We start from the raw sequence: 13,325 nt of genomic DNA on the forward strand, positions 1-13,325 counted from the left end.
AAAGTATAACATGACAGCTCCTATCGTAGCAGAACGGTACCCACGCTGTTACGATCGTCGTGTATGTTTCATGGCTCCTAAACCACAGCTTAGAAATTGAGGATAATACTGCAATAAGGTGACATTAGTGATTGGAACATTCAGAAATACACAATTGATCTCTGAGGCTGATTGTAGGCTCAAATATGTGCGCACACATCGCGCTGCGTGTTCGGTCCACCTTAACGCCAGCAGAAATTCCGGCCATGACGCATTAAACCGGTTCAGCACGTCTCACAGAACCGTTTACCACGTAGAAGACGCACGTCATACTAAACAGACCACACGACCGCGAAAACAAACGCCAGAACCTACCGCCGAGTGTATACCTGCCATGCAAGCCATGCAAGAGACTGCTTTCACACAAGCCAGTATGGCGCTGCTCATAGGCGCCGCCACTGCGTTCACCATATGGCGGCGCCTACGAAAAAACGGTCTATACCCCGTCGCCGACTTCGCGTCGACGGCGAACGGGTGACATGCCGTGACAATGGCCAATATACGCTATACTTTTCCCAGCATCCAGAGAAAACTGTACGTTACTCAATGTTTATATTTGTCGAAAGTAAATTAAACAGTATGGGTTATGGGAAGGCAAAAATTAAGTATTTACGTTAACTATACAACCTCTGGAATGAATTACGCTTTGAAGCGCTCCAGTGCTTATAATGATTGAGTTTCACGAGAAGCGCAAGATATCGCAAACAATTCCAAGCGAACAAGTCCTACACGGGCAGTGTTTTAATGTATGCGATATAATTTCACGCAACGAAAGTTCTTCTTGCAACTTCCCCAAGGAAGCGGGTCCGCTGGAAATGGAATTGTGACTGCGAGGATGCACAAGTCAGTGTCATGTTTTTTTTTTCTATTCGAGTATCGTGAAGTAAACCGTGTTAAAATATGAATATGCATAAACAGAACAAAATTGCATACAAGATGCTAAACGTGTTCATGTTTTAATCAAAGAAAGACATCCTGGAGGAAAACAAGACTTGAGGTTACAGGGCTTTCGCAAGACGTGACATTTATGCATTTCTTAATAAGGCCTCGCGTTAACGCCTGTCGAGCGTGTCCGCGAGCTCACTTTGTATGCCGTGTCGCCTGCTTGAGAAGTGTTAAAGATGTGCCACCATGTAGGCAAAGAATAAAAGAAGTCGTTCAACGTGACACCTTTAATTGCCGTGTTTACCATTACAGGCGCACTCGAACGTGTCAAGACGACCGTGTACGCAAGCGCTAACGGCTGTACAGCTGTAGCGAGTGCAGGTCAACGTGCCCCGTGAAGGAATTTCAAATAGAGTCGTTTTCCGAAAGTGCCATACCGGCTCTGCAGAAACCTTGAAGAAACGCTGTGCTCAATAATCCGTTGGCCATCGCTTCGTCTCTACTCGTGATGCATTAGAAACGAGAAGAAATACTGGAGTGAATGACTTCACTGGAAATGATATATCTTTTTGTGCTCTTCTCCTGTATGGTAAATATGATTGGATTGGATTGGAGCAAACTTTATTTAAATACGCTTCACTAACAGCAAAAGTGACACCATGGGAAGAGGTGCCGACGAGAGAGAGAGAGAGAGAAACAAACAAAAAACGAGGGAAAAGCTTTGCACGTGAAGGAGCACCCGAGAACTTGTCTGTTTATTGTGTCAAGTTAAGGAAAGACTGAGATCGTCTGTGCAGCTGTCACTTTTGTACTTGACGAGAAAAAAAAAAAGCAGCACTCACGAAATTTATTGTGTAGGTGGCAGTACCCTATTCGCTAATTTTGCCTTTAGGTTGCGTCGTGGCGTGTTCTTGAGTCGCAACGCTTTTCAGTGCTTTTCTAACGACGCAAAATCCTTCGTTTTGACTGCGTAGAAAATAAATTATACGACGACCTGAGTGCTGTATGGTATCTTGCAAACGTGTATACATGACCAAATTTACTCGCGTAAGTTCCATAAGATTGCAACAGAACTGCTTGCTGGCCTAGTTGGTGCTTGCTAAAACACATGTTTTTTTGCCGCTATTGAACACTCACAAAAGGAAGACACATAAAGACAACAGCCACCTGTGTTGTCTTTATGTGTCTTCCTTTTGTGAGTGTTCAATTGCGGCAAAAAACATGTCTTTTAGTTCCATAAGAAGAGCAATTAGTTGCTCGGAATATGACGTAATTTGATTTTGTATATGGCTTTTCCCCCAGGCATCTGAATATAGTATCGGAAATTCGCCATGCAGAACAGAAACTTCGCAAGAGAACGCTATTTTCATATCTTACCAATGTGAGGCGTATGCGCTTGGTTGTAGTCATTTTGTTCACAGTTCTGCAGAATAGAAAAAAATGCAGATCACAGAATTAGGAATGAGAATTTAGCTCCTTGAACACGGAAATAAATTATATCGTAGTAGCTTAACCTACGCACTGTGATGAAGCAAAAATGAAACGTTAGCACTGGGTTGCCAACGTTCTGGGAACTGATCACGACACCCACTAAATAACCATATTTGTTGGTTGAATTACTTTTAAGTGTCATGCTGCTTCCTCTGTGACCATTGTAGCTGTGCATATCTTGAACGGGGTTACTTAAGTGAATCATCCGGCTTGACTCTCAACACTTCGCGCTTTCAAGTGTCTTTCTAGTTTTCCTACATCCAAGAAAATTGACAATTCTTTTCAGCCATCAACCTTTTTAACAAAAATTATTCCTTGAAATGTTTTCAATTACTTTGAAGCTTTAATATTGCTAGATTATCATGCTTCCCTACATCCGAAACACGACTGGTTAACCCAGCTGCTGTATCTCAGTGGGTATGGCGTTATGCTAGCGAACACGAGGTCGCCTGTTTCTATTCAGGCTCCTGTTAAAGAATCCGAGGTGGTGAAAATTAATCCGGAGCACTCCGGTACCGAACTTGTCATCACCGTTGTGTTTGTTTTGGAAACTAGGTCCCGTCAAGCATCTTTTTGCCTCTCCAAATCACAAACGCCTTCAAAGCATGTTATTTTTACCACAAGGGTACCTTACTGAGTCCCTGTCAATCGAGGACACCGACCTGCAATATGTAGAACTGAAGAGCACGTCTATAGAGTATAACATGACAAAGCAAGTTGAACATATGGTAGGAAAACTTGGTGTGAAGCGTCAGACGTCGACAGAATAGGCGACACCTGTGGCAGCCTATGACGTCACGCGTTATATTTCTGACGGGGCAAGAGGGCGGGGGGGCTTTTAAGAAGACACAGCATGTTTAAGCTTTGAATAGGTTATAAACGTGTGATATTTTCTCGCTTTATTGTTGGTGGAAGACCCTTTTAAAGAAGTAAAGACGTCTCGCTTTCGGCTACCATTTTGGTTAAGATCTCGCCTGTTTAATTACTAACTGTGAATCGCAGTTCGGAACATACCAACGCGAGGAGAAACACAAGCATAGATCGCATTTATCGACGTCATGTTGATTTTATTAAGTCCCCCAACTATAGTGCAATCAACAGCGGAGCACTGAGATAGAGTGAAACCGCTTTTCTCAAGATGTCTGCTGCGACGCAAGCTGGAAACAAATTTGAACGCACCAGGTTTTAGGCATAGCACGCCAGTGCACACTGGTACCAGTATTTTACTGAAATTAAATTCCCCACCATAGCTGGAAAAATTATTGCAATCCTCCCTTACCATGAGTCAGTCAATTGTGACGCCACATTGATCACATCGCTTCCTAAAAATTAATACCCAAATTACTACTTGGAAAAGCCGAGGCAATGAAGGAAAAAAAAAGGGGGGGGGGGAATGTTCTGATAATCCACGTGGTATTTCATCATCACAAAAACAATGTTTTTGTTTAGAGCGAGAATATGCTACTAAAATAGCAATGCCTAAGAACGATCCTAGCTGTTGTTGTTTGACGAAGTCTTATGTAACCAATGAAAACAGCAACGATATCAAATCAATATCAAATGTTACCAGTAACAACACGACGATGGAGGTTCCTTAGTGAGCTTGGGGCTGAAGAAACAATGGAAGCAGACCGCTTGGCTCGCCTCAGAACACTCGCGCACTCAGCACCTCAGGAACGTCGGCTGACGCGACGTAACCACGCACCCGAGCCAGCATAATGGCGAAAACAAAATCCCGTGACGAGGTCGCGCTCGGCAATGTGCGACGGCGGCCATCGCCTCGTGCTTAAGTAGTCCGAGCATCAAGTTGGTCGTGAAGGCGCTGTCGTCACGGACGAGGTGTTAATTATTGCTCCATCAATCAAAACCACCCCGCAGATTTCTGATTTCCCCAGCACCGCGTCTTCGCGGCACGCATAGCACGTGAAGCATCGTCGTGCCATATCTGCGTTTGTGTGGCTTACCGTCTGTCTCGGGCATTTGGGGATTTGCGAGAAGGCTTTGGGGGTAAGCCCCGTCTACGTAAAGGAATGCTTCCGACCACTCCGTGCAGGCCGAAAATCGAGATAGAGACGCGACCGCGAACGTGAGCAGCCTCGCTCGTCGCTGAGAGAGCAGACCGAGCGAGAGAAGCCGTCACGTGATGAAGGCACGCGACGCCTGCTGCTTACTGCGCGGTTACCGTGCCGGGAACAGGTTTGCCGGCTCAAATTCAAGGTAAGTTAAACATGCGCAGGCGTCAGAACCCAGTTATTCTTTGTGTTATCGGTGTTTACCGTTCTTGTACGAGCGCCTTGACCATGTCGAGGTGGATTAAAGATATCTAGGCAGAAGCGCTTCAGTGCACTCAATGCTAGCTGCCCTACACTGAACGCTGCATTATGCTTTAGAAGCCAAATGTCATTAGAAGAGAATATGAAAACAAAGCTTGGGGGCGGCTGAAATAGTCGCCAGAATCCACAACGACTTAATATTAGGTACAAAACTGATTATGGGACTTAACCTGTGTTCGATGACACAAAAATATAGCCTCTACTTGTGTATGCGAATTGTGTTTTCCACTTATTCAAGATCTTTTCGTTGCTTCAAAACAACGCATGCACTGCTCAATTCCCGTAGGATTCTGTGGGGTTACCTGACGCAGACAACAGTTGAGCTTTGAGAAGCTCTTAGTCATGTCATCGTTTGGTATTTTGATGCTTTGGATTTGACTTATAAATTTTCGTCAGATAGTCTGCGTTAACAGTACAACCGTGCGGCCACTAGAACTGCCATCTTTATAATGGCTGCCAGACAAGCGTGCTCCTAGCTCAATAGGCTAAACTGTCGCTTATAATATAAATGGGCAGTTGTGAGTGCTTCTAAAGGATCCAGAGTCAGAATGGGTTATGCTTTGTATGCATTTTATAATAATTTCTACATAACCATACTGCCTACAGAAACATTTACAGGAATGGAGAAGAGAACAGTGCATTTAGAGCCTACGATGGTTCCTTGCCAGTTATTTCTTCACACTTCCATGACTGTCCTGTGCTTAAATGGTTGCCACAAATAATAATAAAAGACAAGAAGGAAATCACAAATCTGACTCCATAGAGGCACAACTAGAGTTAGAAAACGCAGCAAGGTATACATAATTCTTAATGAATATGATGCTAACCGCTATAGTCGTTCGTGGCAATTTACTAAAGTCAAAGCCTACGTCTAGGCAAGCGCTAGCTACGTTTGTAGTTAAGAAGGACACGTTTTAATATTGACATGGTTAGCGGTTAAGCCTTGTTTCTGTGATATTTTTATAGGTGTATAGTACGTGACCGCCAGACGAGCAGAAAAGACGCAACTCAACCGCTCCTGATGCATGTGGAGTAGAATCTCGTTAAGCGGAGCCCCAAGAAACCGCAGAAATATATTCCGATTAACAGGAGTTCCGTTTACTGAGAGACATCTGCACGGGTGGTGTATTGTATGCCATGCGCCGTCTTAACGCTGTTCGAGATATTAGGCATCAAGAAGTGAATGTAGCAGCTGCGTTTCTCCCGTGGTTTGCGCGTGATTCGCGACTTCTGGATTGACGAGGCTTCTATAGTTTCAGTAATGAGAAGGCACCGGTGACGTATGAAGGCAAGGATATCGCTGTTATTGCTCGACTCGGTGGCTCAATTAACGCGAGGTTGTCCCCCTTTGATATAGAGTACAGTTAGCGAACGGCGTGCTGTAAGGCGTCAGAAATTTTCGTCGATCTTATTTCGGCCATCTGTGTTGCAGTGGTGGTGCAGCCAAGCTGTCGTTATTGACACATGCTGTGTATTAAAAATTTATAAAAGTTTTGCTTGCTTGAGTATTGGCCACCGATATTTAAGAACATTTTGCATAGTAGACAGTTGTCAAAAAAAAAAAAAATCAGATTTTGGCGCTTTCTGAAGAAAAGAAAAATACTTTAGAGCTTGCTTCTCTGGTTCCGTTTGCAGAGACTTGCAAAATTTTGGTTACGATTAAGGAATGCTGTTTTGCATTGTGCAAATACAAAACTAACCAATTTGTAGGATGTTATTCTGTTTAACCAGAAATTCAGTTTTAGCGCTTTCATTTAATCGAGGTTCTACTCTACGGTCTGTTTGCGGCACCCCAGCAGAGGGGTATGAAAGTGGGTATACGGTGCGAAGTAGACAGGACGGACAGAGGCGCTGTATTCGCAGTCACAAATATCTAACAAGCCCAAATTCCTGCACTTTCGGGTACGAATCGCAAGCACATCCACGAACTGAACATTCAGTTAAACGGGCCGTGAACCACTTTTTATCGGAATGGCGAAATGCAATTGAAGTTAAAACAGGCGGTTTCTAATATACTTTGCCGCAAAAAGTACTTCAATGCGTTCAAGAGAAGCGGAGTTACTGGCAGTCAAACACTCCCTTCAGGGGACTTCCGCTCTCATTCTTCAATACCTTGGACTGCTAAAGGCTCACTCGCACTAGGCCGACCCGAAACCGATTTCGGTCTGCCGACTGTCGGCAACAGCGTCTTATCCTTCGTGTTGGCGCCTCTGTCACACTCTACCGACGCCGGCAATCTGCCGACGGTCGGCGGAGAACTCGGCGCCGGTACAGTGTGACAGAGGCGGCGACACGAAGGTAAAAAAACGATGTCGCCAACGGCCGGCAAGCAGACCGAAATCGGTGTCGGGTCGGCCTAGTGTGAGTGAGCCTTAAGGCTACGGTGGGGCGGGACGTGCCCACAACGCTTCGCCTGCTGAACGCCACCGTGGCGTGCAGCTCAAATTTGATATTGGATATTCGCGTAGACTCCACTACTTACGATTTTGGTGCCTGCGACGCGCCAAACGCGACTGTCCTCAGCGAACCGCAGTGCGCTCAGTCAGCGGACTCGTCGCGGCACCCAGCGGCGACCGCGGTATCTACGCTACCTAGCAGACGGCAGCTACGTGCAACTGTAGTGCGTATGCGTAGCGTTTGCTTTGTGCACGACGGGGCTTGAGTGCGCGCTCGCGCTCGTATACGCACCAGTGTGGCCATGCTACGTGGTGCGGACCGACTTTGTCCTGCTCCAGCTTGGCCGACGGATAGTAGCCACATCCAAGTTGCGCATTTTGAAGCGCTGTCAATAGCTCAATACGAAGCAAAGTCTGCCAAGGCGTCTAACGAGGAGCGGCCAGGAGCGAGTACGCGCGGGCAAGCGTGCGTGTGGTCTGTTTCTTAAGTTTGGCGTGGTTCGTGGCTGGTTGAGCGTTCAAAATTACAGCAGAAATTAGCGAGAACCGACTTGCTGCGACACCGACAAGCAGGGTGGCCGAAGTTTAATTCCTACGCGGGCGGCTTCTTCCGGGAAGTACGTAATTATTATCGAAATTCGAAAGCATTTTTTTTTTTTGCTTTCGAATTTCGAAGTCATTCGAAATAGCAGTAGGAAGAAGCGCATTTATCCAAACACCCTTCTTGATGTATGTCCTTTCATTGCTTCCTTTTCATCCTCCTCCATCCTTGATCGATGTCAGCTATTGACCAATAGCAACCGCTCATGGGAATTCGCTATACTAGGAAATAAAGTGTCCAGAAAAGAGCGAGGAGCAAGCTTCTGCTGAAAACAAAAGAGCATTTGAGCAAAAAAAAAGTGACTTCGCGCTCCGCTTGCAAGCTCTCCGCATCGCGCACGACTGCAAAACTTGGCTGAGATGTCAACAGCAGCGTATGCTATCCGCGGACTGTTTCATCACCAAGCTCGAGGGGTGGTTTTAAACTCCTTTAAATATTTGCTGCCTTCACTAAGAGGCCCATAGTTAACGTACTAGTTATATTAAGGAGGGCTGCTGTAGTTGTGGCACCTGTAGTTGCGCACCTTTGGCTGCAAGGTCAATTTCCATGCATATTAATTAGTTTGCGCTCAATATAAAGGTTATTTCTGCATGCACGAAAGTTTTGGATGCGTGGTTTAAACCAAAAGGAAATGTCATACATCACAACCTAATAACAGAAACCATACCGGAGAATTACGAAGAAAGAATATAACAGGGGTAAGGACATTTCATTCGTGCACGGAAACGTTTCACAAATGTTTGTGAGTAATATCCTTCCTGTACTCACCGAGACAAGAGAAGTGCGAAGAGGGCATCTAAATTGAAAGCATTTATCGAGCCTTCGAGTAATTCACTTTTTCACGTGTAGACGATGTCGAAACTGCCTCCGTTAAATTTAGTGACAGCGCAGAAGCGTGATGCTGGGGGGGGGGGGGAGGGGGGCGCATATAGGCACGTAAGTGCTTTTTGTTCGGCTATGCGTGGACAAAATGTGCGGCAGCTGGAAACACACACACACACACACGCACACGCGCGTACACACACACACACACACACACACACACACACACACACACACACACACACACACACACACACACACACACACACACACACACACACACACACACACACACACACACACACACACACACACACGCACGCACGCACGCGCGCACGCACGCACACGCACACGCGTACGCGCACACACGCAAACACACGCACACGTACACACACACACGCACGCACACGCGCACACACGCACACGCACACACACGCACGCACGCACGCACGCACGCAAATGCACGCACACGCACGCACACACACACACACACACAAAAAGTAAGGCTCTATCAAATAATATGACTCCCGCTGGCGCAGCTCGACTCCCCATGCATGTTTCCAGCTGTTCTCTAACCGGAATCGTGAGTCACAGTTGTGGTTGTACAGAGAGATTTCTGTTCTTACACTCGCAACACGGATGCTGCCGTTTTGCAAATATGCCTTGCATTTGTCGCGCTTTTTTTTGTCGTTCTTTAAATCGTAGGCAATACAAAATACCTCTGATGGAGTGGCGACAGTTGCTGCGCCCAGATGAGCGTGCTGCACGTGTGCTTTGAGTCATTAAAAGGAATAAAACGACGTTCTTTCGTTACACGTAAAGGATAGCACTAAGCGAGCTGTCGAATTTAAGGAAAGTGACTACTTACGCTTGAATAAACTCGCTTGCATAAATATCCACATTACAGAGCGCTTGGATGCGCGTGTGCGTGCACTAAACGTGCGAAGGAAAAAAATTACGCACATTTGCTATGTCTTAAGATGTTGGGCATGTCAGTAATGCTAACGTTCTGTGAATTCTTCCCTACGTCACTATGATGCCAGAATTTTTCTGAATGAGAATGGCCATATTTTTTGTATGAGCGGAAAATGAAAAGGGTTTGCAGAGCGCTTGTTTTAGTTCACCCCTACGGAACATTGACGGACGATTAGCTGGCATCCACTCTGATTAAACAGGTAACATCCACTTAAATTAATGCTTTTCTTTGACTTGACACATTACATCTCCACCGCAGCATGACCGGACTTTGTCTGTTTCACAAGCTATACTTCGATTTCAGGCATCTGCATGAGAAACATCTACTTCCGCCTAGATACTGCGGCCTTTTCAACACTCGCAGTGTACAGGGTCTACGTGGATCGATCAATATCTTCAATCAATCATTTTTACCGTTAGCTATTGCAGAATAGAATAACCGACCAGAAGTAGTAGTCAACGAAGGAAACCCCCTAAAATTCAAGGAAATGCTGACGCATCATCTTTGAAAATAATACTCAGTTTTTTTCTCGATATACTATGTCTTTCTTTGCTTTTTTCAAATGTCTTGTGAAATCTCTTGATGTTTTACTATTTACGTAAGTATTGTATACCCCCCTCCCCCGTTATTTTCTGTGATTCCCCGAAAGTGGCCTTTAAAGGTAAAATAAATGAAGGTGAGTGATGATGACCCGTTAGTATAATTTGCCAACCATATGCCAAGCAGCAAGTTATGCTATTCTATGACGGGTCATGCTACATTACAATTTCATGTTGTCTACAGCTTTGCACCCGTATACGTTTTGATAGATCAATTCTTAAGAGTGAAAAAAAAATACTATAAAATGTGAGAATCTACTTTAATCTGTGAACAAAATCACTTTCCGGCGGGGTGGTTCAGTGAACATACAAAATGGTCGTGTACACGCAAAATGGTTGCCAGCCGGGCTGGCCAATTGGTATGACGACGTAATACGGCAAACAGCGCAATAGAGACCTTGGTATTCCGGCAAGCGTGGGCGGTTTGCCGGTTTATCGGGGGCGTGAACATGAGCGGCCAGATTGGTGGCGCCAGCTTGTGGCGTAAGGTTCAACCACACAAACACAAAGCTAATTACTATATTATGCTTAGCTGCTGGTGTAAATTTTTTATAATGGCGTAATCGTGTTCACAATTACGCCGCTGCCAAAAATTTGCACCAGTAGCGAAGCAGGATATAGTGGGTTACTGCAGTTTTAGCTCTGTGTCTGTCTGGTTCAACTCTACGCTACCAGGCGGCTGCACCGCTCTGGCCGCTCACATTTACGGCCCCGCAAATCCGGCAATACGCCCAAACCGCTCCCGTTTACCGGAATAGCGTACGGGCTAAAAGTCTCTAATATCTCGACTAAGACTAGGAAAAGCGCCCGTGTTGACTGCTTCTTCAGTCCCTCTTTGACGCTGTTTGCCGCACAATGTCAGCAAACATGCCGTTCTGCTACTAAGAAAGAGGTCGCCGGCTGGAACCTTGGCAGCAGCAACCGCATATCTATGGGGCGGGCTGAAATGCACAAACGCTTGTATCTTTAGAACAATGTAAAGGAGGTTGCAAGGTTGTTTGGTTGAACCCAGCCGCTTTATAAAAACAACAATTTGTTGACGTAGAATTGGCTCAGCCTTTACGAAATTATTCTTGTACAAGAAAGGAAAGATTGGCAGTGCTGTATGCTCTTGTGAAGAGGCTGAGGAAGATATAGAATATCCTCTATTATACACCAGAAAAAATGTGCTACTCACCGTAAGAGGCTTTTCGCGAAGGGGCACGCTCTGGATAGAAGGTCAATATTGCTAGATAAAATCGTGGGTGCATGGCCATAAGAAAACTTGTAACAGTTCAGAGCGCGTATTATTGCAGTTTCTTTACCAATGGACGATATCTAAAAGTTACTAAATCTTATCATTGTAAGTTCCATGCCGACGTCTTTTTGTTTTCGGACATAATTCTTTCTTTTTCTACATTTGAACACTTCCCGTTTCCGTATTCGCTTTTGTTACCGTGCCCCGTAGCTTTTGTGCATGTGTTCGTGAGCGCTGTGTTTTGCACCAACGAAAGACCTGACCATAAGCATTGACACCTTGTGAACTGCCTAGCAATATTTAGTTTCGTGTATTTGTGTTGCACGTGAACTTTAGAACTGTTGTCATTATAGTCTTTCTCTATTCCTTGTTTGAAAGTTTAAAATAAATATATGGATCAGGAGAAAAGAGCTAGTAGCCAGCTAGTCTGGCACGCATCACCGTCTCCTTGAAAGCAAATAACAATACAAAATTTGTGAGGCATCCCGGGTTGTCAGGTTGATATAAAGCCTTACACTATGGCTACTGTTATAGACACAATGTTGCTGTGAAAGGCTAAACGCCACGAATTAATGAATCAGACAACATCACTGTTAATTCTCCTAAACACCAGCTTTGGTGCTTAACAAGCTGTTACGGTGGAAAAAAAGGCATCTGCTAGTGAAAAGTCAACATGAATTTAAGAAATCACAAAGCACAACTACGCTGCTCGCAATCTCTTCTGACTTTGTTAACTGAAGAATTGATCATAATGAAGTAGCACTCACGCTGTTTTTATTATTCGATGCAAATTTAAAGTCTGGGATTTCGCGGCCCATTTGCGAAGTGGGTTCAAAACTGCTTTGCAAACCATAAGCAAATATACAACTGTCAATGTAAACCGCTTGAATATGTCCAAAATACAAGGTACTTATGCATAGAATTTGACAGCACTGTGTCTTTGCACAAGAAACCTATGACGTCGCTTACACGCAGCCGAAATGGCAGATAAAAAAAAAAAGCTTCTTGCTGTTTCTTGTAAAGCCACATCAATTCGCAGCTGCACAGTATGCGGCTTGATTTGTTTCCTCTATGCTAATAAAAGGCCCAGGAGCAATAAAATCGCGCGCCTACCAGAGTACGTGGTAGGTAATAGTTGGCTTTGAGAACCTGTATGGCGACATGGCCTGGAGAAGGTCTATAGCCCATGCCTAATATACTAATGCAGCTTAACGTATCATTCCGCTTTATGGTTTACTTAAAAGCTACCATCATCAGCCTAGCCCCTTTCCAGGGGATATATACCCAAATATAAGCTGAACATTCTACCATGTCGTCATATAGAGATAAACGAAATTGATTTGCGTCCCCTTCTAACAGGGTAAAAAAAACTAACGCCGAAGTAGCATTACAGCGACACCGCGACGAATACTTTATACCACACGACGAACCAAGTGGAATAGCCGACAAGTGTTAACACATGTTTCTGAACTCGCCCTTTCTGGTTCATCCTTTACGGCAACATATGAAAAACGAGTCTCCGCGTACGGCGGTTTCGTTGGCTGCCAGCCAAAGAAAACAGACGGGGATATTTTCCTTCTCACGTTTGTGCGTCTTTCACATTTACGCTGGAAGACAGGTGACAGATGCGGCGCGCGATAATCCGCCTGATTAATGACGAGAAGCACACGCGACTGCCATTGGGCGATTTCACTTGAACTTCGAGAGAAATTTCTGCACTGGCGGCCGTCTCGTATTCGCATCCATATTCCCAGCCGCCCTCCTCCTCGCCAACTCTCCTGGCTGAAAAAAAAAGGCAGCTTCGTCCGAAGGGCCAGTCATTGACAGTGAGCGCAAGGTTTAGCGTTGCGCTTGGACTATTTTGTTTGGGCCCTCTACTCTGGGATTCAGACAGAGAGGTGTTTGCTCCGCAGTCCGGGAATTTCACAGAAAGTCCAACCGAATGG

The 13,325-nt window shown here is 45.2% G+C and overlaps 1 protein-coding gene across 3 annotated transcripts in view; it reads right to left on the reverse strand.

The window, feature by feature from the left end:
- Positions 1-13,325, reverse strand: part of LOC142572854 (calcitonin gene-related peptide type 1 receptor-like) — a 55,707-nt gene that overhangs the window by 24,489 nt on the left and 17,893 nt on the right. The window contains exons 1-2 of one of the 3 annotated variants that reach the window (XM_075682258.1): positions 3,983-4,128; positions 2,302-2,347 (exon numbers count right to left, since the gene is read on the reverse strand). The exons of 1 other annotated variant lie outside the window; for it this stretch is intronic. In XM_075682258.1, the coding sequence (XP_075538373.1) occupies positions 2,302-2,334 (33 nt within the window). In that variant the 5' untranslated portion in view covers positions 2,335-2,347; positions 3,983-4,128. Of the gene's footprint in view, positions 1-2,301; positions 2,348-3,982; positions 4,129-13,325 lie in introns of those variants that run through there. One more of the 3 variants, XM_075682257.1, reaches the window with a different exon arrangement.

Source organism: Dermacentor variabilis, chromosome 2 (genome assembly GCF_050947875.1).
Source record: "Dermacentor variabilis isolate Ectoservices chromosome 2, ASM5094787v1, whole genome shotgun sequence".
Lineage (NCBI taxonomy): Eukaryota > Metazoa > Arthropoda > Arachnida > Ixodida > Ixodidae > Dermacentor > Dermacentor variabilis.